The sequence below is a fragment of the Taeniopygia guttata genome, chromosome 5, assembly GCF_048771995.1.
Source record: "Taeniopygia guttata chromosome 5, bTaeGut7.mat, whole genome shotgun sequence".
Lineage (NCBI taxonomy): Eukaryota > Metazoa > Chordata > Aves > Passeriformes > Estrildidae > Taeniopygia > Taeniopygia guttata.
In genome coordinates this window covers 31,213,490-31,238,018 of record NC_133030.1, presented here as the reverse complement: position 1 = coordinate 31,238,018, position 24,529 = coordinate 31,213,490, and the positions used below count along the sequence as shown (strand labels likewise).

General features: G+C 40.8%; 1 protein-coding gene across 14 annotated transcripts in view; it reads left to right on the top strand.

The window, feature by feature from the left end:
- The window catches only part of SMOC1 (SPARC related modular calcium binding 1), a 158,179-nt gene that overhangs the window by 55,329 nt on the left and 78,321 nt on the right, over nucleotides 1-24,529 (top strand). For all 14 annotated transcript variants that reach the window (XM_072930084.1, XM_072930079.1, XM_072930080.1 and 11 more), the window contains 2 exons: nucleotides 14,998-15,169; nucleotides 23,717-23,829. In XM_072930084.1, the coding sequence (XP_072786185.1) occupies nucleotides 15,100-15,169; nucleotides 23,717-23,829 (183 nt within the window). In that variant the 5' untranslated portion in view covers nucleotides 14,998-15,099. The remainder of the gene's footprint in view (nucleotides 1-14,997; nucleotides 15,170-23,716; nucleotides 23,830-24,529) is intronic.

Sequence of the window (24,529 nt, the reverse complement as noted above, 5' to 3'; positions counted from 1 at the left end):
AACTAAGCTACTGATTCACTGCCGTGTGGCCAACAACTCTGTGTCATCCAGGGGCTAGGCTACACTTAACTTTTGCTCTTACTGAAAACTAACAGGAATAAAATCTCAGATTTCAGGATGTAAAATTTGTCATCTGGCTTGATTGAGCAAAAACACACGAACGTTGAACTGACTTACTTCTCTGTAGTCTGGAGTCAGAAGTCCTGGAAAACAAAGGAATATGGTGGTACTTGAGCTGTAACCAGTAACAGAGCATTGGGGATAAAAATAGTGATAGAGCTGAATACTGAGTATAATTAGGGTTTTTGAGGGACTAGTTAATAACTTCCTCCTTCTACTTGAATTCTAAATGAGAAGCTGGGAAATTATTTGGGTTTGTAACTGTAAGTGGGAGGAGAGAAAGGCCCAGGAAGCTGCAGAAGTTCAGATGAACTTGGATAACCTAGAACAGTGAGGAGGGATAGAAGTCAAGTGGCAGCCTGGCATGCAGATAAACCTGGGGAGAGAAGATGTTTGGTGCAGGAGCTGGTAACACTACTTTTATATGTAATATGTTAATGTAATTGCTAGGGGGAAAATGTCTTTCCAGAGTCAGGTACAGGGTGGTCTTTCTCTGTGAGAGGAGACAGACTTCAGCTGGGAGGATCAGAGATGTCTCTTCTTGATTTTGTTTCCTCAAAGGTTTCAGTGTTTTCCAGTTAGGCCCTGAAAGAGAGCCAATGAAATGTGTAAGACCTGTCTGAATCTTAAAAGGATTGGAATTAAAAAGGAGTAAAGACAAAGCATTGGCAAGTAAGAGTGAGAAAAGGGGAATGTCTAGTTATAAGGAGACTTGAGTGGAGAAACATGTGGAGCAAACAGTCATGGCAAAATCAGGATTGACAAGGATAAGCAACTTGATTCACTTTGGAATCTTTACTGGTGCCTACATCTTTAAGATCCAGGAAACCTTATAGGAAGACCAGACACACAGCCATTTCTCATTCACCCATTAAACCAATTTTAATGAAACTGTCACTCCAAGTTCTTAAACCCAGATTTTTTTTTTTCTTGGATAACAGCTGACCTAAACTGACCTAGTATCTGCCTGGACTCCTAGTGAACAACATAAAATAATTTTTCTTAACTCTTCCCTTCCTATTTTTACAGCTGGATTTCCTTAAATTTCTTAAAGCTGATTACCCCTCCAATTATCTCTTGCCTCCTGGTATAGACCAAAAAGCTTGTAAAAAGTGGAATGATATATGATTCAGCATGTCAAGATTTTTTTCAGATGAAACTAGGATTTAGCAATGTTTGCTAAGACAGCTAGTGCCTGGGATAACTCTTCCTCATGAAGAGGTGTCCAAGCTCGGAGAAGAGAGAGGTCCTTTGCACCAGAACAGGCTTGTCCTCAGCCAGAAGCCTGCTGAGAACAGTCTTGCTGACATCTATACAGTTCTGAGCTGCTTTTTGGGCAGTGCATGCCAATCACCACAATCTAGGCCTTCATTATTGCCACCTATCTACCTATTTTTAAATAAACTTCAAATGAAGCATGCAGCACTTTATAGCTATAGTGACTAGACCTCTCCTGAGGCTTACATTTGAGCAGAGTGAGGGTGTGTAATTTGTTGTTGTCTTATTTGGATGAGGAAAAATATATGCTGTAATTCTTGCATGGGTGGCTGCAGGTGAATGGGGAGAAGGGATTAGTAATACTTCACCTCCCCTGTTCCCTGCCAATGCTTGCCTGCTGTCCCCTCAAGCAGCAGAGTATTGCATGAGCAGTAGGCAGCCTACCCTTCACTTGTGCTGTTCAGTGATAAAGCAAGTCCTGCTGCTTCTGATCCTTTCTGCTGGTGTCACTTCTTCCTGGGATCATCATCTTATTGGCCACAGTCCAGGTTGCTGTGAAGGTAGGCAATATCCTCCAGTGAGAATAGGAACCTCAATTATTTGGGTCAGAAAAGTACATTTCTTCAGATGAAATTGGCCCAGTAGCCTCTTAAGCTATAGAATGCATAAAGCAAGCAAGCAAGCTGCTTAACCCTTAACAGAAGCTCATTGTACTGTCCTAGATGTGGTGGTGGTGTGAGTACTCTTCATAGCCTGAAGGAGGCACAAAGCTGTGTGAAGCTGGTATCACAGCCTGCTTTCAGTCTGTCAGCTAAGAATGTCAGTTTGGTCTTTGTCCGCTGTGAGAAGTCTGACCAGTAAGCCTGAGTATGTGTTTGTACTGAGGCCAGGTCTTAGACCAGACAGAAAGAGATCCAGAAAATCTGAGGAATCCAGATAAAACCACAGATGTTTTCTCATAGCTTTTTCAATAACATGCCCTGAAAAGGAAGATGAGAGACTGCAATAATCTTGCCAATTATCTGTGTCAAAGATTTATTGTGCAAAGGTCTCATATTTGCTTATATTAAGACTGATATCCTGCTCCCTTCAGGGAGGCAGACAGCAAAAACAGACTGATATGTATATTAGAAATTTTTTTAGTCTTCACTAGAGAGATGCACAAATCGCAGCACAAAGTTGGTTGAGCACTTCCAGAACCCCAGTGAAGTGCAACTGGAGGAAAGTTAACCTGGCGAGTGCTGTGTGAATTTGGACTAGGGATGGCTCCTTGTATTAAATGCTGTCAGTCCTAGACAGAACAACTCACATATGAAAATACAAAAAAGATACCTAAAATACCCAAAGATAGCCAAACCCACTGGCTTGGATAGCTTTTGACTGCAAGGGGCTTGGTGACAATGAAAGTTAACTTCACTTGTGTTTAAAGTGAAATACAGTAAAACTGGAAATACTCAAAACTTATTTCCCCAGAAAATAAGGAAAGCATATCTGCTTTTAGCAATAAGGAAGCAGTATGAGTATTCTGTAGCTCCTCACAAAAAGTGTGAAAAAATCAGTGTAGCTAGAATTGTAAATAAACACACTAAAATAAACAGTTCTATAGTACAAAATGTTGTGAAAAAGCTGTCGCCCTGAGCGTGAGCAGCCTGTATTAAGATCAGTCACTAACACCCTTCTGCTTGGGAAAGGGGATTAAATATATGTAAAACATTGTGGGGAGGAAGGGAAGTGCTTTGGTGGAAAAGAGATAGTGTATCTTGCTGGGGAAACGCATATCAACAGTCACAATAATATCATAGCAGCATCAAGATACCTGTAAATATTTCTTATGAAGACACCACTGTCCTTGCTTCCCATTTTGCATAGTAAAACTGCAGACCTCATAGCAGCAACCTGACAGCTTAGAGATGTATTGCCTTTGTGACAGTAAAGACATTGAAGGGCTGAGGTGTATCCAGAAAAGGACAATGAAGCTGGGGATGGGTCTTGAGGAGCAGCTGAGGGAACTGGAGCTGTTTAATCTGGAGAGAAGGAGGCTCAGGGTGACCTTACTGCTCTTTACAACTCCCTGAAAGGAGGCTGTAGCCAGGTTGTGGTTGGTCTCTTCTTTCAGGTAACAAGTGACAGCACGAAAGGAAATGGCCTAAAGTTGCACCAGGGGAGGCTTAGATTGGAGATTGGGAAATGTTTTTTCACTGAAATTGTTGCCAAGTATTGGAACAGGCTGCCCAGGAAAGTGGTTGAGTCACCATCCCTGGAGGCATTTAAAAGATGTGTAGATATGGTGTTTAGGGACATGGTTTAGTGGAGAACTTGGCAGTGCTGGGTTAATGGTTGGACTTGATTATAGAGGTCTTTTCCAAACTAAATGATTCTGTTCTGTGATTCCTTGTAGAGCTCAGCAGGAGAGGTTCTGCTGGGAACATCATACAAACCACATCTGTCACTTCGGTATGGAAAATATGCCTGACCTGTGTAAACAGATTTTCATGCAAAAGCAGGTTTTCGTGCTAATGTGGAGTAATATTGCTGTATAGTTCAGCAGTAGTGCTAAAATACAACATCTTACTCCCAAGCTCTATTGGAGGGCATGTGAACTGTACTTGAACAGTGTGGAAAAACCTTGCACACTAACAATTTACTAGCTGGAAGTGGTGTTGCTTAGTTTGGTTCTTCAATGAATGGCAGTGCTGTAGAGATGCTTGACCTGTTTTTCTTTCCTCTCAAAGTTCAGCAGTCAGATTGCTGCTATTATTTTTAAGAAAGGCACAAGTAATTACTGTAAACAAATCCTGTCTGCAGAAATTGGAAAGTATATTTACTCTTCTGAATGTTGTCTGTCACTGACAGAAGATGATGGCAATAGAGCTAACCATGGTGCCGCTGACAAGGGTCCTTCCTTCTTGCCTCACACAAGCATTTCATCTTAGAAGTGTTTCTCTGTAGCACTTCCAACTCCTGAAGCAACCAGTTTATGCATCTTGTCTGTTATGGAAAGGTTTTTATCATATATTTAGACTGTCATATTAACTGATTTTTTTTTCTGAGTTAGGAGCAGAGAGTAGAGAATTAGTTTCATGCCAGCAGAACGGAAGTTCCTATCCTGAAGTTTTTCTGCACAGCAGCTTCTTCAATTTGTGATCCAAAAGGATCTTGGTAGTGGGGGATACTTCTCTGCTACTGCCTGTGCAATCCCAAAAGGCTATAACTGCCTGACAGTCCAAGAAAGCATTGTCCAGCACTTTCTTCCCAGGACTAAACTCTTGATGGTTATGCCTACAAAACTGAGGGAAGCATTTAGTTTAAATGTAAGTAGAAAGATGAGAATTATGGTAAACACTGTAAAATACAATGCAAACAGAACTACAGAATGAAGTAATGAAACAGTCAATCTTTCCTTTAGGGAGTAGGGAGGAAAAGTTTAGTTTTTCTGAGTTTTTACAGAACTTTCATTTCTGTTTTGTACTTATTTTCCTGATTCTTTCTCTCTTGGTCTAAACTCCTGGCTGGCACACTTTTTTTTTCTTTTTTTTTGGTTATCAGGATTGGGTTATTTCACTCTGAATTTAAAACTTGCCTTGTGTTTAATGTGTCTGTCTGGGTCACTGTAGAATACACCAAGGTGGGTTTGGCCCTTGAAGCAGTGAGTATTAAGCCAAGCCTGGGATCCTTATGATGTTGACAGCATCCTACTGAAGGGCTATTCAGGAGACTCTCTGCTGGCTTGCTGAAGCAAGAGTCAAGATTTCTAAATTGTGTTTTTAAAAATAGTCATCTGACTTGCATAAAGCTGAGTCTCTAAAACAACTTGTCTGTAGCTCAGATGCATATGATCTTAAATAACTGCATGTGTTGGTAGGTGGACATAACTACTGCAGTGAGATGTAGGGGGGGGGTTAATAGTACCTCATGGCAATTTACTGAATAGTTAATCCATCTGTTAACTGACCAGTTCTCTTTTGGTAAGGAGAATGTCTGTGTGGTTGCCAGTTAATCTATAGACTAGAAGTTCAGGGATAACACATCCCCTATGATGTTAGGAAAATCCTTCCTTTTTAATAGTACTGGAATAATGTTAGTAATAAAGGTAAGAAAGCTGCTGCTGCTTTCACAAGCTGTATTTAATAAGAGTACATGATATTATGTATGAACAAAGTGAAATTCCAGTCTTGAGTTTTGTGGTCTCTGACACTTTAGAGGAGTAATACAGCAATAGGGGCAACTTCCTTTATTACTCTGTACAGCTTTGAGGCCTGTGGGGCTGTGAATGCTATTACTCTGTATAGCTGAACAGGCCAGAACCCAACTCTGAACATCTCTCTGGAGATGGCAGGGTAGACCTATAGAAGGAGAGTTGTCAGTTCTGTCCCCAGACGATGCTTCAGAAGCTTTGGTGCTGAAGTGCTGATGATAGTAGATGTAAAGCTGCATGAAGTGGGGAGAAGCTCCTGATGCAATCATCTTCAGTTAAGCATTGTCTTTGGGTCATAAAGGGGTAAGAATATAGTTAAGGAAAGTGAACCCTTGAGTGTTATCAGTATCTCCTTTTTTAATATCCCTTCTGTGCAATGGAATTTCAGACTTGGCATTCATTTAGTATGTGTCTCCTGATGGGCAGCCAGCCCTTGATAGGTTTTGAACTAATGAGATCAGCTATTTCTAATATCTACTTCTTGGTTCTGCTGTTGGCAACAGTTACACCAAACATAATGAAGGCTGGATGCCAGCTTCAATTTGAATGCCTCTTTCAGCATTTTTGAAGAATTGATTTAGGGACCAATGTTTGTAGAGCTATCGAGTTATAATGGGTGGCATTCTCCATCCTGGAAGATCTACAAGGACAAGTAATTTGTGATGGAAGAAGTGCCCTTGTATAGTTTTATTTCCATTGGAGCTCAACCCTGAAGATGTGGCTGCCAAACTGAGTTTGTAAACCATGTTCAATCATCATGTCTCCCTACAAGATTATTTTCTAGCAGAACAGAGCAGTTCCAGAAGTGGTAGGGGTCTTCATACACCTGCTTTGTCTACAGTAATAGTGTCTAATAGATATGGCTGTGACTGAAGGGTGACAATGGTTGTGGTGTAGACTAGAAAGTGGGAAAAGGGTATCTGGCTTGAGGTAAACTCAGTTGTATGCCCTGTTGTGAGTACTTACATAATGTGCCTCGTGTGCATGCCAAAGGGAATGGTATTTATGTAGGAAACAGTGTTCAGGAGGTTAGGAAGGCATGTTTGACTTGCTATCTGCTTTTTGCAGTGGGCAGTCTCTGGCATGGCTAGAAACTTTTGTTTTATTGGGAAAAGGGGGTTATGGAAGAAGAATATGTCATTTTTAGCTTGCTAGTTTGGGGTATTTAGAAAGCTTATCAACCACCTTGGAGACTCCACTTAAGAGTAGGTGCCCACTCTTCAGCAATAACACTGTGCAAGTAGAGGGCAAAGTACTTTGAGTTGTTGAGAGAAAGACAGCATGAGAAGGTGCTTAAGAGAAGGGGATCCAGATGAATTGATGTCAGGTGATGAAGACAAATTTTAGGGGCTTTGGGTTTAAAAGGAAGCCCTTTATACATATCAGGCTACTGATGGGAAATCAGCAGAGAATTTGTACTTCAATCAAAGAGCATATTCATTTAAAAATGCTTCAGCAGAACCTAGTTGTCATCAGATGTGCTTGAAGTTTTGTGTTACCCCACAGAACATACCAAAGACTCACATGGAAACCCTATGTCAAGACTATTCCAGTACTCCAGGCTCTTGCAAATGGGGAAGAAGGATTCCTAGACTGACTGCATAGCCAGTCCTGCTAAAAGTAATAAAGGAGGGAAAATAGTCTTATTTCACAGCCCCTTTTTGTGAGTGGCTAGACTTCCCACAGAAGTCTACAGTCCTGAAACTGACTTTTAGTGGTTTATATAGTGGAGGCTAAGAAAGTACGTACTTGAGTCTCCATGATTTGAGAGAGCTGGGGCCAAGAGGGAAGAGTCTGTACAATAGTTTGAAACATTCAGTATGCTAATGTTTGGGAAGCGTGGGGATCACTCTGCATGGAAATCTTGCTTGAATTACTGTCCTTTGTTGAAGTATACACCTGGTATTACTTCAACCCGTCTGCTTTTCTGAGAGCTTCTTTTGAGACAAACATATCCCATTACAATGGAACATCTGACTTCTCACCTAGTGACAGCACGAAGTTGTAATCCTGCTACATTTGCTAGTGGAGATCAACAGCTTCAACTATCATTATGGCAGACTAAAGTAGGGGACACAGTTACTGAGAGATTAACTTGGCATAAGATATACAGTAGGATGTTTTGAGTTTGTTTTTTGGGTTATGCTGAATAAGCACAGCACTCCTTAAACTGGAAAGACTGGATCATATTATTAAACAATACAATTTAGTGAAGACAAGATTCCACATTTTATATTAATGGAAGTTTTGCTGTTACTGTCTTGGGACAAGAAACTCATTGCTTGACTGTTCAAATATTTGGATGTTCTATCTGGTTCAACATGTATAGTAGCAAAGGTAAAGAGAAGAAATAGTCCAAGTTAAACATACCTTTTCTTGTCAATGTGTTTGACAAATTAAATCTAATCCTAAATTTGTTCTAGGCTTACATGTTACCTTGGCTGCAGGAATACTTTGAGTAGGAGAGTGAGTTTTGACAGAAACTGAAGTAATTACTTAAATCATTCTCTACCTTAATACTGCCAGACTTACTAGAAAGATTTAAAAGTTGCATGTTAGAAATGCGAGACTTAAAATGAAGTTCCTGTTTTGTGTTTAAGTTTTGGTTTCCTCCTCTGTTCAGATGATTGGTGTACTGAGCTTATGAGATGCTTAAACTTGTGACTTACAAAACTGAAGTTGGATTTTAGGCATGTGGATATAAAAATTGTGTGGGAGAAAGGATTATTTTAAAATATGAAGTGAATTTCTTGTCCCTGGTGTCTCTGGTATTTTCTTTCCCACAAGTAAATGTAGTTAGGCACTTCCATAAACTTGCATGTCAAAACCAAAAAGAGACAATATTAAAAGTTCACTCCCTGACTGCAATGACTTTTTTTTTTTTTTCTATGAACAACAAAATCACAACAAGAAAAAACCCTGAGAGCTGCTCTGAGGTGAAGTGCAATTCTAAGGGTTTCTCCCAAACCCTTGGTGGGCACTTCAAATACTCCATTAGGCAGCTTCTCTGAATCTAGTACCTCATCTTCTAAAAACAGGATGCAGCTGCTGCATCATGTTTGGAGATCAGTTTGCAAAGAAAACTAAAGTATTGTTTCCTAGCTAAAAGTCATCTAACAGATGAAGTATAATCTTTAAATGCTGCTCTTCATTGTAGTGGTTTACACAAAGCAAGGATTAAGGGAAGGAAAAATCACTGTAGAAGAATGAGGTTTCTAGCCTGTAAGAGCAAAAAACTATCTTGAATTCAACTCATGCAAATAACTCTAGAGTTTGCTGGGTTTGCAGTGTGTTCCAGTACATTTGCTCAGCCTTTACCATCCTCAAGCACAGGCTCTGTGCTTTGAAACTATTCTTATTTGCACAGCTGGAGGCTTGGGGTTGAAACATAAGTGGTGCTTTAACTTAGGCTAGACTCTTCAATTTTCAGGAGGGGTGACTCAAGGAATAAAAGTATTACAATATCTTTCTTGTAAGTACCTTCTACCTAGGGGAAGTGCCCTTCTGAAATTTGTTGGGAAAGCCTAAAACTGTTAAGATGCTAAAAAAACCCACCCAAGGACTGGAACTTTTTAAGATGCAGGACTTTGAGAACCTTTGTCTTAATAAGTTATCCAGGTGCCAGTAAAGTACAAACTTGTGAGCATTTCCAAAAAGGGTATATTAAAATAAATAAATCTCTTCCTTCCCCTGACCCAAAACTCATGACAAACTTCCAAGGAAGCTCACTTCAAAAGCCTTTTTTCATTTGCTGTAATTTGAGGCTGTGTGGGCACTTTGAGGACAGAGGCTGGACAGCCCAGTCAGCTGTTGGGAGTTTGGTAGCTCTGGCTGGTTGATATCTTTCTGCATGTGCAAGGCTGCAAACCTTGAGAGAGTTTTTAAGACTTTCAAATTCTCCTCTTTGTATTCCTAGAAGCGAGGCATTTTGGGTCTCTGGCTCAGAACAGAATGTCTGACCCTTGTGAAACCTGCTAGGCTTATGGTTCCGTGGCAGGAAACTTGGCCAAAGTCCAAAACCAGTGGTTGAAATTGAAGTCCTTGTGCCCTGTAGGCAACCTGCCATGGGGCTGAGAGTCTAGCCATGATTAAAACTGGAACTTGGCTCCAGTTCTGCCTCCAGAATGGCTGATTGCACCAGTTTGGAGCCTAAAACCAAGGCATAAAAATGTGAAACAATTCTTTCCAACAGCAACAAAAATGTCAAGAAGTTTATAGTCTCCCTTAATGTGTAAAATGGTATGGTTTTCCTGGGGAATTCTCTCTGGGGAGGACTTGCTCATTTGTACTTAAGTCAGGCCAGTCTGAGAACTTTGACTAATGAGTGTGTGATCTGTGCCATATGAATATACCTAGATGAATCACCTTTCCCAAGATGTGTTGTAAGGGTCTTCAAATTTGAAATCTGCCAAAACAGGAGTAAAGTAGTGCTGTTTTGTATATCTCAGTTTTGTTAGGCGGCAGCACTCTGCAGTACTAATCTGAAGTGAAGCTGCTAAGTAGCAGAGGCATCTCTGTTTTGATCTGTAGTGAACTCTAGATTTGTTTCTTAATAGACTTCCACTTTCTCACGTTCTTGTCATTTGTGTCCCTTGCTCCCTCTTTTCCCTGAATCCTTGCTGAGGCATGTTAAGGTGGTACTACAATGCCTTGGCCATTTCTCGTTACCTCCATCACAAAAGGTTGTGCTGTTCTGTTTGTGTTTATAATGTACCCAGATGGTGAATAGAATGAGTGACCACCAGGCTCATTTTCACTTGTGGGGTCAGACCTTTTTCTGCTAAATAACACAAGTGTTCCCAGCTGCTGTGCAGCTGCAGGGAGTCTGTTTTCCTTCACAGGCATTAAAAACCCTTTAATCAGTGTTTGTTGTTTGTCAGCAGTGGTGTTGAGGTGTGGAGAAAAAGAACAGATATGCTTTGTTGGCAAAGTTAACTTCATTCTGACCTCTTATCTTTCCTTTTTCTTTTCAAGTCTGAGAAGTAGAAAGCAGTTTGGGAAGTGGTTTCTGCAAGCACCTGTGTAAATGTATTTGCTAAAGGAGGAGGTTTGTGTCCTTATACAGATAGAATGTTTGACATAAAAAGATGCTCTGAAAGCTGCATTGAACTGGAAACTCTTTAGGGCAGGGGCTCAAACTGGCCAGAATAGGCACTGTGCAGACTCCCCTAGTGTAAGTAAATATTACCTAAGTACAAATACTGTTGCTTAATACTAGTGTTACTTATCCTAGTATTGAGTCTATATTCAATGGATCCCATTTGTAATCTGGTCAGTTTTAACTTTTTCCTGTAAAATAGATTATTCCTTCTAGTTTTGGAAGAGGATTTGTTTGGTTTGTTGGTTTTGTTTTTTTTTTTAACTGGAGTTTTGTGTTTCTGGTGGTTTGTTTGTTTTCCTTTTAGTTCTACTTTTAATAGCTTTCTTCTCATGAAGGAAAAGGGAGGAGATAAAGAACTGATAAGCTGTCTCCAATCTCATTTGCTTTGGATGTAGTCTGTTCTGAAACAAATGGGAACATAGAAATCAAGAAGAAGCTTTGAGAAATTTCAGACCTAAGATAATTATTTTCCTCTTCTTTCTAGATGAAGCTTGGAAACCTGCTGCTTCTGCACATGTTTGCAGGTTTGCTTTTTCCCTGAGTCCAGGTTTGCTTGCATTGTGTGTCTGTGTGTAGAGCACTGAGCACTGCTCTGTGAGTAGCGATTTTGTTGTTTGCAAAGTCTGTCTGTGTGTGCACCCTGGAGCTGCTGGGACATCCAGCTTTGATTTGAGCTTTGAAAGTCATCGTAGGACATTAGACATTAAAGGCAGAATATTTATCTTGCTGCTCTTCCCCTGGAAAGACCAGAGAATCACATTCCTGTCTCGGCTGTGTCTGGGGAGTGTGGGTACCAGGCATTAGGGCACATTGCTCACAGCCCTCAGCCCAGCTCAGCAGTGTCTCCAGCAGTGACAAAGGGGCTCTTCTGGAGTAGGGCTGTGCCCTTGGGAAAGCAGTGCCTGCTTGCTCAAAGTAGGAATTATAAAATAAAAATGAAACTGACTGTATATGGTCTGTGGTCCTAGCTGTTGAAATTACAGAACCAAGGGGTCTCCCCATGGCAGACACATTTTAGCATTCATCCATTCTTTTTCTTCATGAAGCTGAAGTTGCTTACAGAGGAGGTCATGGTCTTAGACCAGCAAAATGCTAAAGGAAGACTTTAAAGATGTACACTCAAAACATTTAGTATATGAAATGTCTGTGGGTGATCTGTGTTGACCATCACTTCTGTAATATCAATGCTTATCTGCTCGAAAGGGGACAAATAAAATGCTGTCAGGGCTGCTGACCAAAGATACGGGCTGTGAGCTACAGTGGAGCAGGTACCCTACTCTTAGAGGAAGTTTCTGAAGCCCTTTGGATCTCCTGGAGATATTGCTGGCCTTTCTGGCAGCACGGTTTGCTTGCGTGAGAAGAACTCTGATCAGACAGGTGTGATCCTGGATCCTTCTTGAATTTAATGCAGACTTACACAGTTACAATCTACCTGAGCAAAACAAGCACCATCTTGTGCAACTACGTAAACCATAAACTTTTTTGGGCAAGGCAGGTGTGGCATCTTCAGTGTCTGGAAAGCACCGAACATGCTGTGTGGGCGCCCTACTGTAATCCAAATTACAAATGCTAAAAAGGCTTTTGATTTTTTTAAATTTTTTTTTTCTAATAATGTGATTCGTGGCTTAATTTGAGTAGGCAAGAACTTCACAGACTGCGTTGGGATGCTCTGCATGTTTCCTCAGGCCCTCATAATTAATCAATGTCAAGTTGTTTCTCTGTCTGCAAGGAGGCACCTGAGGAAAGCTCTTCCATGGCCTTAGGTTTAACTTGTTTGTCAGCCCTGAGAACAACTTTCTATTATTTAGAATGGAGAAGGGGTGTTCTTGATGTATAAGTACCCTCTATACTAAGTATTTTGGTACAGGCTGCAGAAGGCTTAAGTGAGTTTTCATGATACAAGATGACTTTCAATAAGTTGGTAATAGTGTTTGATACTGAAAACCAGTATTCCAGATCTTCTTGTTGAACCTCTGGCTAACTCATACCAGCTTCTGACAAGGAATTTGCAACAGGTTTCATGCCAGTAGCTCAAGTCTTCAATTGTGATAAATAGAATATCTGTATGCTCCTTCTAAACCAGAATGGCTCCTGTGTTGAACTGAATAATTAACTGCTGCATGTGCACCATGCTGTCCTATCAGGCAACTCTACTTTGAAAGTCTGTTTATACATTCAGAAACCTGAAGAGCCTTGTGAGTCTTTCAGTGTCTGACATCATGTGCTGGGAGGAGGCTTCAGCATCTTCAGTCTGTTGCTTTTTGCTGAATGTTTACAGCCACTACCGATATTTGCATTTTGGGGGCAACAGAAAGACATTACTGTAGGCAGAGCAATTCTAAGTTAAGTTGTGATAGTCCAACCACTGAAAAGAAAAAAATCTGGGCCAGCTTTACAGTGTTTTTATAGTCTAGTCGAGGTCTCTATAAACAATTTAAAATTGCCTTCAGGTTTAAATTTTCCAATTTCCCATTTGGAGCAGGTGTTGCCAGGTTATAGAATGTGTTGCAGAAAAGGAACAAAAACATTTCAAAAACACTGTGCTGTAACAAATATGTCAAGTCTGTGACAGATGAGATTTTAAAAAATATTTGCTCCACCAAAAGTAAAATGAATTCAAACCTTGCTTACTTTTCCCAGCTGTCATGTTTAAATAGGGGGTTTAGTAATGCATTTAGTCTTCAAAAGATCCAACAGTACAGTATGAAAATATGAAATTTCTCAATTGTTTTTTATTTAACTGGGGAGAAAATATTTTTTGTAATGAAAAAACCTACCAGCAACCAAATTTCAGAGGTGCATGTTCCCGGAGTGGTTAAAAACCAACCCAAACTAGGCTTCAGGCAATGTTTTTTCAACAGCTTTAACCTCAAAGCATAGAGTAGACAGCTTTGTAGGAAACTGTAACACCAAGGTGATTATGGCAGTGACTCACACTTCCCTGTAAGGCATCCAGCTATCAACACACTTGGAGAGCTGTGGCTTTGTGCATGCAGGCAGGGTGTCAGTTAGTGCCCATTTGCCAGCCAGCTCTGAACTGCTGAGCTCAGAACTGCTTTGACATGAGCTGGGATATCAATGTGTTCAGAGAGCAGCTCTGGTGCCCCCAGGCTTGCAAGAGGCTGTAGAAATGGGAGGTAGGGATGGGGAAGTGCAAGGCAGGTTTGACTTGCCTTTTCTTTGCTTAATCCTCATGGAACTTGTTTGAAGAGTCCCCTGAAATCTTCCTGTGAGCAGGTGATTGGGTTTGGGTAATAATTAAAGGTCTGATGAACCACTAAGTGGGGCAGTACGGAAGGAGAAAAAGGCTGCTACTACCATGACTTGCCAAAAATTTCTGCAAGTGGTTATGGGAAAGATGACCATCACTTTGGATCCTCAGGAAAACAATATGAACTTGGGAAAGAGATCTGGGTGTCCCTATAGGCAGTTCAGAGTAGAGGGTACAGCAGTAAACTACTTCCAGATGTTGGGATTTGCATGGAACAGGCAGACAAAAGATGGGGACTCATGTGCATTGTGAGTTTCCCCATCACCAAAAATAAGGCAGAAAGCCAAGGAAAACAGTAGTGATCATGATATGGAGAGAAGTGATCTGGGTAAGAAGTTGGAAGGTTGGGATTATTCAAACTATGGAAGACTGGCGAGGAATGCTGCATTTGTACAAAATGGGTTGCCTCAAAATGGAATGCTCAGGAAAAAGAGGTACACAGAAAGATGATACAAATTCAGGAAAGCAAATAGATTTTCACATAGCATGCAATTAGATTGTGGGATGCATGGAGTGCAGTTGCCAGCTGTGCTGGATGTCATCAGGAAGGAACAAAAGGTGACTTAGGGAGTGTGCAGGTATGCTCTAGCAGGTGGCGTTCACAGATGATATAAACAATGCTTTCAAAAACATCACTGGTCACATGCATAGTTCAACAACCAAGGCCAATCTTGATAGTTTATTTGTATTCCTCTGTCCTCGGTGATAAAGTTTTTGTGTCTCTGACTAAAATTGTCTAGTACTAGATACTGTTTGTGGCACAGCACTGGGAAAGCTAGGCTGTTGTGACTCAGTATTGCCCTTCCCGTGTGGGTTGTGTTTGGCTTTGCACATCTTACTTTTTTAGAGGTGAGGCAGAGTGAGTAATGTTTCCATTTTATTAAAGAGAATTGAATAGACTGTTAATATTTTTTAAAGATGTACGTGTTTCATTTAAAGTTCCCTTCAGGCAAAGTCAGCTTTGTTAGGCAGCTTACAATGCATTATAGTCATATTGTTACTGTCATAAAGAAGAAAATACACCATGCTCAGTTTTGGGAAACCAAACAAAACCACTGTTTTTTTTCTCCCTCCTTTTTTCGCTTCCTTCAGTTTTTAATAAGCGACCGTGACAGAGACCCGCAGTGTAACCTGCATTGCTCCCGGTCCCAGTCCAAGCCGCTGTGTGCCTCTGACGGCAGAACGTACGAGTCCATGTGCGACTACCAGAGAGCCAAGTGCCGTGAGCCGGGTCTGAGCGTGGCGCATCGCGGCCGGTGCAAAGGTACGTGAATTCCAAATGCCTCTGAGAGGGAAAATGGGAGGCCTGCCTTGTAACAAACTGAATTCTTAGACCTTTGAGTTTAGTACCATGCTTTGAGAGTAATCTGATTTGGAATTGTGCATTCCTGCAAGCATGGGTGTCAGAGTCTCGGTTTAGGCAATAGAGTATGAGCTGACTGAGTGATCAATGAAAGAAGGCAAAGGAGCCACAGACATCACTGGAAAAGGGCTGATATATATTTCTGCAGACAGAAATAGCTGGCCCCATGGAAGTACAAAACCAAATCCTGAAAGCAGACTTCTTCCTTGCTACCTGTGGTGATAAGAAATCACGACACCTTTGACCCTTTGAGTGGCAGGAATTTGGAGTGGGGAAGGATATGATGTACACTAGATGTCTAGTCCCTTTTCAGACGTACACAGCCTTTCTGTGCTGAGCTAATTAAGAAGGCAGTGCATGCAAGGTTTTACATGGTTTTTTTTCCCATTTTCTTTTACACACCTAGTTAGAAGTGAGGATACTCTCCCTCAATTAGCTCTTAGGCATAGTCTAAATATGAAGTTGAAACTTTTTTAAAGGGTTATTGGTGTCTTGTCACACAAATGATTTGCATTTGCAATGAAGTGAAAAATAAAGTGGAGTCTATTTTCTGAGGGCACAATTGGCTCAGAGGGCAGATGGCACAGGTGTTTTTGGTAATGGATTAATGCAACAGGAGAAACTCATTAAAATCCATGTGACAGAATAAAAAAATTCATTTAAGCCTGGATTTGTTTATAAAGGCTTTTTTTACTTGTTAGAATTACTTGATATAAAATGGAAATCTCTTTTCAGTATATTGACAGACTTTATAGTTTAGGTGAATTATGAGCCTAACTCAAATATTGCTCTTTCAAACAACTTCTCACTGGAAAAAACCTTCCTTGTATGATTTTTTGTTTGTTTGTTTTTCACCAGTTCTGGGTTGGTTTATGGCAGCTTCTACCGTAGCATGGATTGAGGCCTTTGAATCAGGCTTCTTTCCAAAAACCAGAAACCCAGAACCTTTCTTCACACAGCTTAAGAAGCACCTGGATTGTTCTTGCAAGTGATGCATTTCTGAGTATCACAATAAGAAGCAGTATAGTGAGAGTCCTGTTTTTGCTTTCATTCCTTGAGCAGATTGTCTTAGATAAGCAGCTCCATAGCTGATATTGGCATATAAATGGGCATTGTCCAGTTGATTAAAAAATAAGATCTGAAATGCAGTACCTTCATATACTAAACAAAATTTGCTTCCCAAACTACATGGCCTACTGCATATTGTGATTCCAGAGTCCCAAAGAGATAACTGAGACTTTCTTTTTATCTTGGGCACAGGTAAAGTATACTTTCTTTCTGCGCTCTGATGCATTTGTAATGTTTAGTTGAAGCTAACTTGCATTCTCCTTTCCTTTTTCCTCTTACCTTGCGGTACTGTACAGTACCTAATAACCTGGGAGTGTTTGTAAGCTGCAAGTCTTGCTTTTAACCCACTGGCACTCCTGCCAATCCCTGTGAAATAGGAATATTCTTTCAGCTATCACATGCAAATTTAACCTTGCTGGTAATTTCCATATGTGCAGCTCTTGAAAGGTATTTTGTTTTGCTAGCTGCATTAGGAACATGACCTTTAGTGCATAAAGATGGCAGTTGTTGGCAAATCCGTGCAGTTGTGAGACAGCTGTGCTGAACTACAGGCTGTTGGCTAGGTCTGTATTGTGTACTTGTGAAAAGGAAGGTATTTCCAACACTGTTCGAGCACCCTGTACTGCAGCAGGACACTGGGTATACCCTGAACAGCTTTCACTCCTCCTTCATGACACATGCTCTACAGGAGAGCTCCCATGGAACTGGAAGGGATCCCATGGGCCATCGAGCTCAGTCACATACAGTTGTGATAGATACTGTACCCAAGAGCTTATCCTTATGGAATGAGAAGTTTTAACCTGCACTTTGCTCTCTGAAGGGGGAAAAACAGCAGGTGACTAAAATAAGTAGAAGAGAAAGTATAGTGTGGATAGCACAGCATAGTTCTGCAGCCCAGATTATCATAGGCTTCAGTGTATACGCTGATGACTTGAACTGTACTTGTGCCAAGGGAAACAGAATGGTTTCCATAGTGAGAACAGAACCTTTTTGATTCAAGTTAATGCTCTATTCTCTCTCAAGATTCTAAGGACCTTTAAAGATGAAATCTTGCCAGCCCTTTGGGAGCTATAACCCTTATTCAGCTCTTGTTTGCTGCTAGCTTCCTCACGTGCTTTTCAATGAAATTCCTTCAGTGCTGAATTATCTGAACTCCCTCCAAACCCTCACGCATCACAAAGGGTTAAAAGTCAGGAGTAGCTTAAAATGATCAAATTATGGCATCCCTGACAAATGGAGCCTCAAACTGATGAGATTTTAGAGAATAGTTCCAGATACTATAGCTGTGTCTAAAATACACAACCAAGCAATGCTGCCTGGATGTTTTCTCAGGAGGCGTCATAATATCTGATGTTAAATAAGAGTTATACCTCAAAACTTTGTGGGGGTGAAGGACAAATACTTGTTAATCTTGACAGCTTGCCAAGAGTCATTTATGCAGTGATTGTTTTACTGGTATATATCTGTGGCTTAAAACACATTTAAATTCTTTGTTAACTGGTTGATTTCTAGGAGCTTCTTTGGCTTATTTAATTACTATGTGGAAGTGTTCTAAAAGTTCTCTTTAGATTTATTAATTGGATTAATAAGTCCATTATTAATAAGGTACAGAGTTTGTTCTTACCACAAGTCACTGTGTACACTGTATCTGTAAGTTACTGGTGGAGATTGTAACAGAACCTTCAGCCTTTCTCCTGGGACACAGTAAATGAACACAGCTTTTGACTTATGTGCTAGAAAGGCGGGTCTTCTGACTGATGTGTTATTTAAAGATAATCTTCTCTACCTACTATTTTTGTTGGACAGGAGATGATGTTTTGAAAACACTTTCTGCTCATAATCCATTTGTAGATCCATGTGTTTTGTCTTCAAATTCGCTTTATTCTCCCTTGATTGTGAGTAAGAATGTCCTTCCTTGGCAGCAGTTAGTAAAATCTAAAATGTCTCTTTCAATCACTTTGCAAATTTAGGCATGTTCTGAATAAATAAGGGAACTCTGGAGTAGAAATGCACTGTGGATATCAAAAAAGGAACAGAATAAATTGATGTGAAAGGAAGTGAAAGAAGGTGATCAGGAGTAGTCAGTGTGGATGGTGATGTCGTGCTTAACCAGCCAGATTGCCTTCTGTGGTGGGACAACTGGCTGGATAGATGAGGGAGGAGTAGTGGGTGTTGTCCACCTGGACTTCAGGAAGGCTTTTGACACCCTCTCTCATGATATCCTCACAGGAAAGCTCAGAGAGTACAGACTGGACATGTGGACAGTGAAGTGGTTTGAGAGCTGTGTGAATGCCAGGTCTCAGGGGATCTGGATCAGTGGCACAGGTATGGTTGGAGGCTTGTCACTAGTGGTGTCTCCCAAGGTTCAATATTGGGTGCATTATCCTTTAACTTGTTCATCAGTGTATTGCATGAAGGGACAGATGCCTCTTCAGCAAGTTTGCTGATGACTTAAAACTGGGAGAGAGGTGTCAGGGTTGGAGGGATGAGGAGAGTGGAACCTTATTGGAATTCAGGAGAGTATGGGGTCCTTCCCCTGGGAAGGAATAACCTCATGCACCAGTACAGGCTGGGGGCAGACCTGCTGGAAAGCAGCTCTGTAGAGAAGGACCTGGGGGACAACAAGATGTCCATGAGTGAGCAGTGCTCTTGTAGCCAAGAAGGACAATGGGATCCTGGGGTGGATCAGAAAGAACATTGCCAGCAGGTCAGGGGAGGTGATTCTGCCCCACTGCTCAGCCCTGTTGAGGTCACATCTAGAGTGCTGTGTCCAGTTCTGGGCTCCTCAGTATCAGAGAGACATGGAGATTCTGGAGAGGGTCCAAAGAGGGAGGCAAAGATAGCGAAGAAACTGAAGCACCTCACTTGTGAGAAAACACTGAGGGACTGGCCTTTTTATCCTGGAGAAGATATGACTGAGAGGGGATCTCATCAGTGTATATATCTTGAAAGGAGAGTGGCAGAAACTGGAACACAGTTAGTTCCACCTGACCATGAGGAAGAACATTTTTACTGTGAGGGTAACTGAACACTGGAACAGCTGTCCAAAGAGGTTGTACAGTCTGGAGATATCTGTAGCTGTCTCTACTCAATCCTGAGTAGTGTGCTCCAAGAGACCCTGCGTTAGCAGGAAGTTTCAACAACATGACCTCCAGTGGTCCCTACCAACCTGAACCATTCTCTGTGGGTGAACACGTTTGAGATTCCAGGTGTAGGACTGACTCAAATGAAGTGGAAAACAGTGAGGAGAGTGAATAATGATTAGTCTCCTGTACAATAGATAGGCATGTTTTTGTAGTTTGCTGAGATCCATTTTTGCCTGTTTTATGGAAATACACAGATAATTGAGTAGATGGGTATGAACCTGCCGACTTAAGTGTAGCTGAACTGCTTCATGTCTGATGGAGACCTGGCCTGTATAAGACAGTTACCTAATGGAACTGAAATTAGTTAAAAAGCTGCTTGGATCAATTTTTGCTATTTGAACTTTGGATACAAACATAGGAAAATTAAGTAGCTTTAATGGATTTTGGTGGTTGCATTGTATTGATTTGCTGCTACTGTTATGTGAATCCTAGAGATGTTTTACTTTTTGTTATTAGGGGAGCTTGGGTCTTTATACCATGATGTTGTATGGTGTCACTATTGCCTTCTGCCTGTTGAAGAGAGGATGCTGGAATTCTTGGAGCCTATTCAGGAGTGCAGTGTGTATCTTATGAGGGACATGGTGGTCTTGTTTGAATAGACTATTCATGGATAAGATCAGCCATGGTAACTAGCCAATGTCATTGCAAAATCCAAAATTATGTGCACCTGCATTGAGCCGATTAGACCAGGGATGTCAAAAATATCACTTGTAGATAACAATCTCCTGGTTTCCAGCTGCCAGCTTGAGAATTAATTTTCTTTAAAAGGCAGCTTTCTGAGCTACAGTAAATCTGTCCCAAGTTTCAAGATATTTAAAGTAAAGTTCAGCAGGTCTGCTTTCAAAAGCAGTTATGCTGTTTTGGTTTTTCACCTAATGTAATGGAGGGAAAAGTGTCCAATTTAGTCTGCTTGAACCATGAAACTGGAATGCATTAACGCCATTCTGATTTATAAACATGGTGTTTGATATTTCAGATAACATTTCTAAAAACAGACAAGAACGTGCTGAAACATTTGGATAAGCAGTCAAAATGCAGAATAGGGTATATGAACCTACAATCATAAGATCAGGCTTTAGTAAAATTTGTAATGCATCTTATTTGGGGTGAGCTATTTGACAGTTACTTTTTAAACACTTGGCACTTATGTAATACTTTACATTTTCTAATTAACAAAGCAAAAATAGCAAGGTGAAGTCATCCCACTGAAATCACATGTTGATGCAAACATTATAAAAATACCAGCCTGTGGAGTGAGGAAGAGAAGGATTGACAGTCCTTCTAAAAACAAACTGGTATATGTTGATCTTAAAGGCACTGTTTTTACTGGAACTGATCTGTGGAAGACTGACAAAAAAGATAGCAATATGCACACACCTCTCCACCCAGTGTGGTATTAAGGTGTTCCAAATCAAGGCTGTAAAAGGACTGGCATGCCCTTTGGGAGGGAGGATGGGAGAAATAATCAGTCCTGAGTGTTCATGAACAGGAGAAAAACTCTGTCTTCTCTGTAGGTCAGCAGCAATTTGGGAAGAGTCACCACTTGAGCCAATGATTGAAGTGCAAAAGATGCTGCAACAATGAGCTCTTCAATACTGTGGTGTACTGGTGGTGTGCTCTGAAATGTGCTCTGCTGGGTGGGAGTAGAGAGTTCAATCTATAAAGGCCAGTTAAAATTCCTGGGAGAGACATGGTTGCCTTAGCAGTAATGTGTTTATTTTATCTTCTTAAAGTAAGGGCTTGATCTTGTGCAGGTTTCTTTGTTCATTAGACAAATTGGACAAAGAAATGGGTTAGTTTCCCTTCTTCCTGGACTTCTAATGTATTTGTGCTGCAGAGGATATCACAAAATGTTTGTTTCTACCAGCTCAGTGCTGATGCATCCAGTTTCAGTCGTGTAGTTGTGAATGTGCCAGCACTAAAGCAGATGCTATGTGGAAGTGCTTGATGCTTCTGTTTTATATTCAGGAGAGGAACCAAAAATGCCTGTCTGCAGTCTTGTATCCTCATATATAGGGACTAAAAAACACTTTCATTTGGCAACTTGTGGTTTGATTGTCATGTAAGAAATTCACACCTGTTTTTTTTCTTGCAAGCGCACGTCCCCATAAATCTATGCTGAGGTGGTTTGTTTTTTTTTTTTTTTTGCTACTTAGTTGTCTCCTGTAAAGCAGAAGTTGAAAGTGTTTTCAGTCAGGCAGAAAGTTGGAAGTGTTTTCAGTCAGGCAGATATGAAACAAAGTGCAGGCGTGCCATTTGTTTTTGTAGTAATGTCCTCTGTCAAGCAAGATTAGATTCTTAAGCTTGAACAGGAGATCTGCAGGTGATAGGTGTTCCAGTTAGAAGCATTGCAAGTGCTTCCTTTTCAGCTGAAAGAGTGAGCACATGTTTGGAAGGATCAGTTGGCAGGACTATCCTCCACTGGAGATGCGCATACAAGGTCTGATTGTCTGGTCACATTGGCAAGCAGGCAAAAAGGAAATTCCATGTCAAAACTTATGGATAACTAGGAAAAAAAATACAGTGTAAATTTTATTCAAGTCTTTTTTATCCTGTAGAAATTTCACTCTTTATACAAGTGCATGATGGGCCCACCTGAGATCAAAGTTCCATGTGCCTTGGTATTGTGCAAACACCCGACAAACAAATTAGTCTAAAGATAAGTGACATAGGATCAGAAATGACATAAGGTCACATGGGGGTGAGGTGTCCAACTTGTAGTCACTCAGTGGTCATTGGCAGAATTGATACAGGTGCTGTTGCTTTCTAATGCAGTGCCTAAGCAGCTGGCATCTTTGCTGTATACTATTGCTGTGAATCATTCTTTTTCCAGAGAGAACAGTTTGATTTTCATAATTTCAGAAGCCTTGTGAAATCCTTCTTGGGAAGTAATGTGATATGTTTAAAATGAAACTGTGTTGACAAAAACTTAATCTTCTGAGTCACCAGATGCATAAATAAAGTACTCGGCCTGAAAACTTTGGTCTGTCTTTATCAAAACTACTTACAGCATTGTCATTGATTTCTATGTCTAGAGATGCCTGGATGGAAGTTACTTCTATTGCCACACAATGTGAACTCAATTGCTCTAAGAACCCAGACTGACTTTCTAATTTAATGCTGGTATTAGTGATTCTGTTGTCAAAGTTCATGTGATCTGTGAAACAGAATGTGATCTTCAGGGATCTAGTACAATTTTTTTGTTAACCAATATGATTTCCGTGGCTGGTACAATGAGGACTGAAACTTGTTCACTCTGTAATGGTGCTGCAAAAGATTTTGAAGTTTCTGCCTTGAAAGTCTTTAGTCAGTGGATTCATGGGAGAAGAAAAAAGGTGCTAGTTCTGGTGTCAGAGTGCCATGGAAACAGATGTTCACTGTTTTCCTTCTCTTTCTAGACTGAACAGCAGTATTGTTAGACTTGATGTTTTTAAATGTGAACTGAGTCAATCTGGTTCTCTGCAGGGCAAAACTTCCCTTTTTTTACTCATCAGTCATTAGTTAGACTTACCTGGGTATACTCTGTGAAAGTGAGCTTGACCTAGAAGGGGTGAAGGTCATACTGCACTTTGCCATCATCTGAAGTAAGAACTGAGATCTTAACCCCTCAAACTCTGCTTGCAGTGCAAGTTTTTTTCTTGTCTCCAAAGTAAGTAACTGATGCATGAGAAATTTATCATGCACACCTGGCTGCAAGCACTGGGACTAGAGGTGAAAGCTGAGTTTCAGGAAAGCACAGGAAATAGCATATCAGCCTCATCTGAACCACACAGAGGTGGAAGTTCATATGGATGATTGGCTATTTTAGTATCTTCCTGGGAGAGTTTCTCAGAGAAGAGGGGGTCATCTCTTCCACATTGCTCACTGCTTGGCCTGAATTATTTGATGATACTCAGCCATCCCGTTTCAGGCTGTTAATGGCCTTTCATTGTGTGGACATTGTGCTCCAGTGCTGGTTGAAAGAAGCTTCCAGGATCCTTAGATAACCATAAAAACTATTGACTGGGAAATTAGGCATCTCTTAATTAACTGGCTCATAATTTTATTGTCTGGGCTCATATTTGTCTTTAGGATCATGAGTGGTAGCTCCATATCTACCTTGTGAATGTGCAGTAATGGTCTTTTATGCTTTATATTTATTTGTTTTGGGGATTTTCCCTTGCAGCTGCCCAGGTCATCTGGTAGCTTTTGGAGAGGCCAAATTGCAATGTGAGTTTTGCTTTTCTCTTTGTAGATGGTGGCCAAAGCAAGTGTCGATTAGAGAGAGCTCAAGCACTGGAACAGGCAAAGAAGCCTCAGGAAGCAGTCTTCATCCCAGAATGCAATGAAGATGGATCTTTCATGCAGGTAAAATTTCTATTTGCTTCATTCAGCTAGGCTTCAGGTGTCTGTGGGAATTTCAGTGTTAAGGGCCAAGGGATGATAGCAGAGTGGGTATATAGTCTGACCCAGTTATCTGGGTAAAAATTTGAAAGCTGGGAACATCTTTAACCAAATAAAGTTTTGATTCAGTAACAATACATTAAAATACAAAAATGCAATAGCATCCAGCTCCAGTGTAGTACAGGAACAAATGGCATTAATCTTCAGCATTGCATAGAAAGAAAAACAGTTACAGGGGAGGTCAGTTTTTCCATGAAGAGGGGCTGTAAAGAGAGCTGTGGCTTACACAGAGCAGGTGGATGCAACTGATTCTGCTATTACCTCTGCTTCATCTATCCCAGGAAAAAAAGTAGTCTATTCAGCCTGTTTCTTCTGTGGGGTACTTCTTGTACTATATGTCTTGTAGTGATTTGGAGGACTGGCAGAGAGGAGATGAGACTGCTTTGTTTGGGTTTTTGATTCCTCACTGTTTGCTGAAGTTTGCCAAAGCAGGGTAGAAATGAAGAGTGATACCTGGTTCTATTACCATGAGCATATTGAGCAGTGCCCTAGTGCTGACTGAACTGGCTGTTAAAAATGGCTCATGCACAGTTTCCTGACAGTTTCATGCTGTTTGCTCAGTTTTGCATGCATCTAAAAAGCCAAAAACCTGCAACCCTGTGAC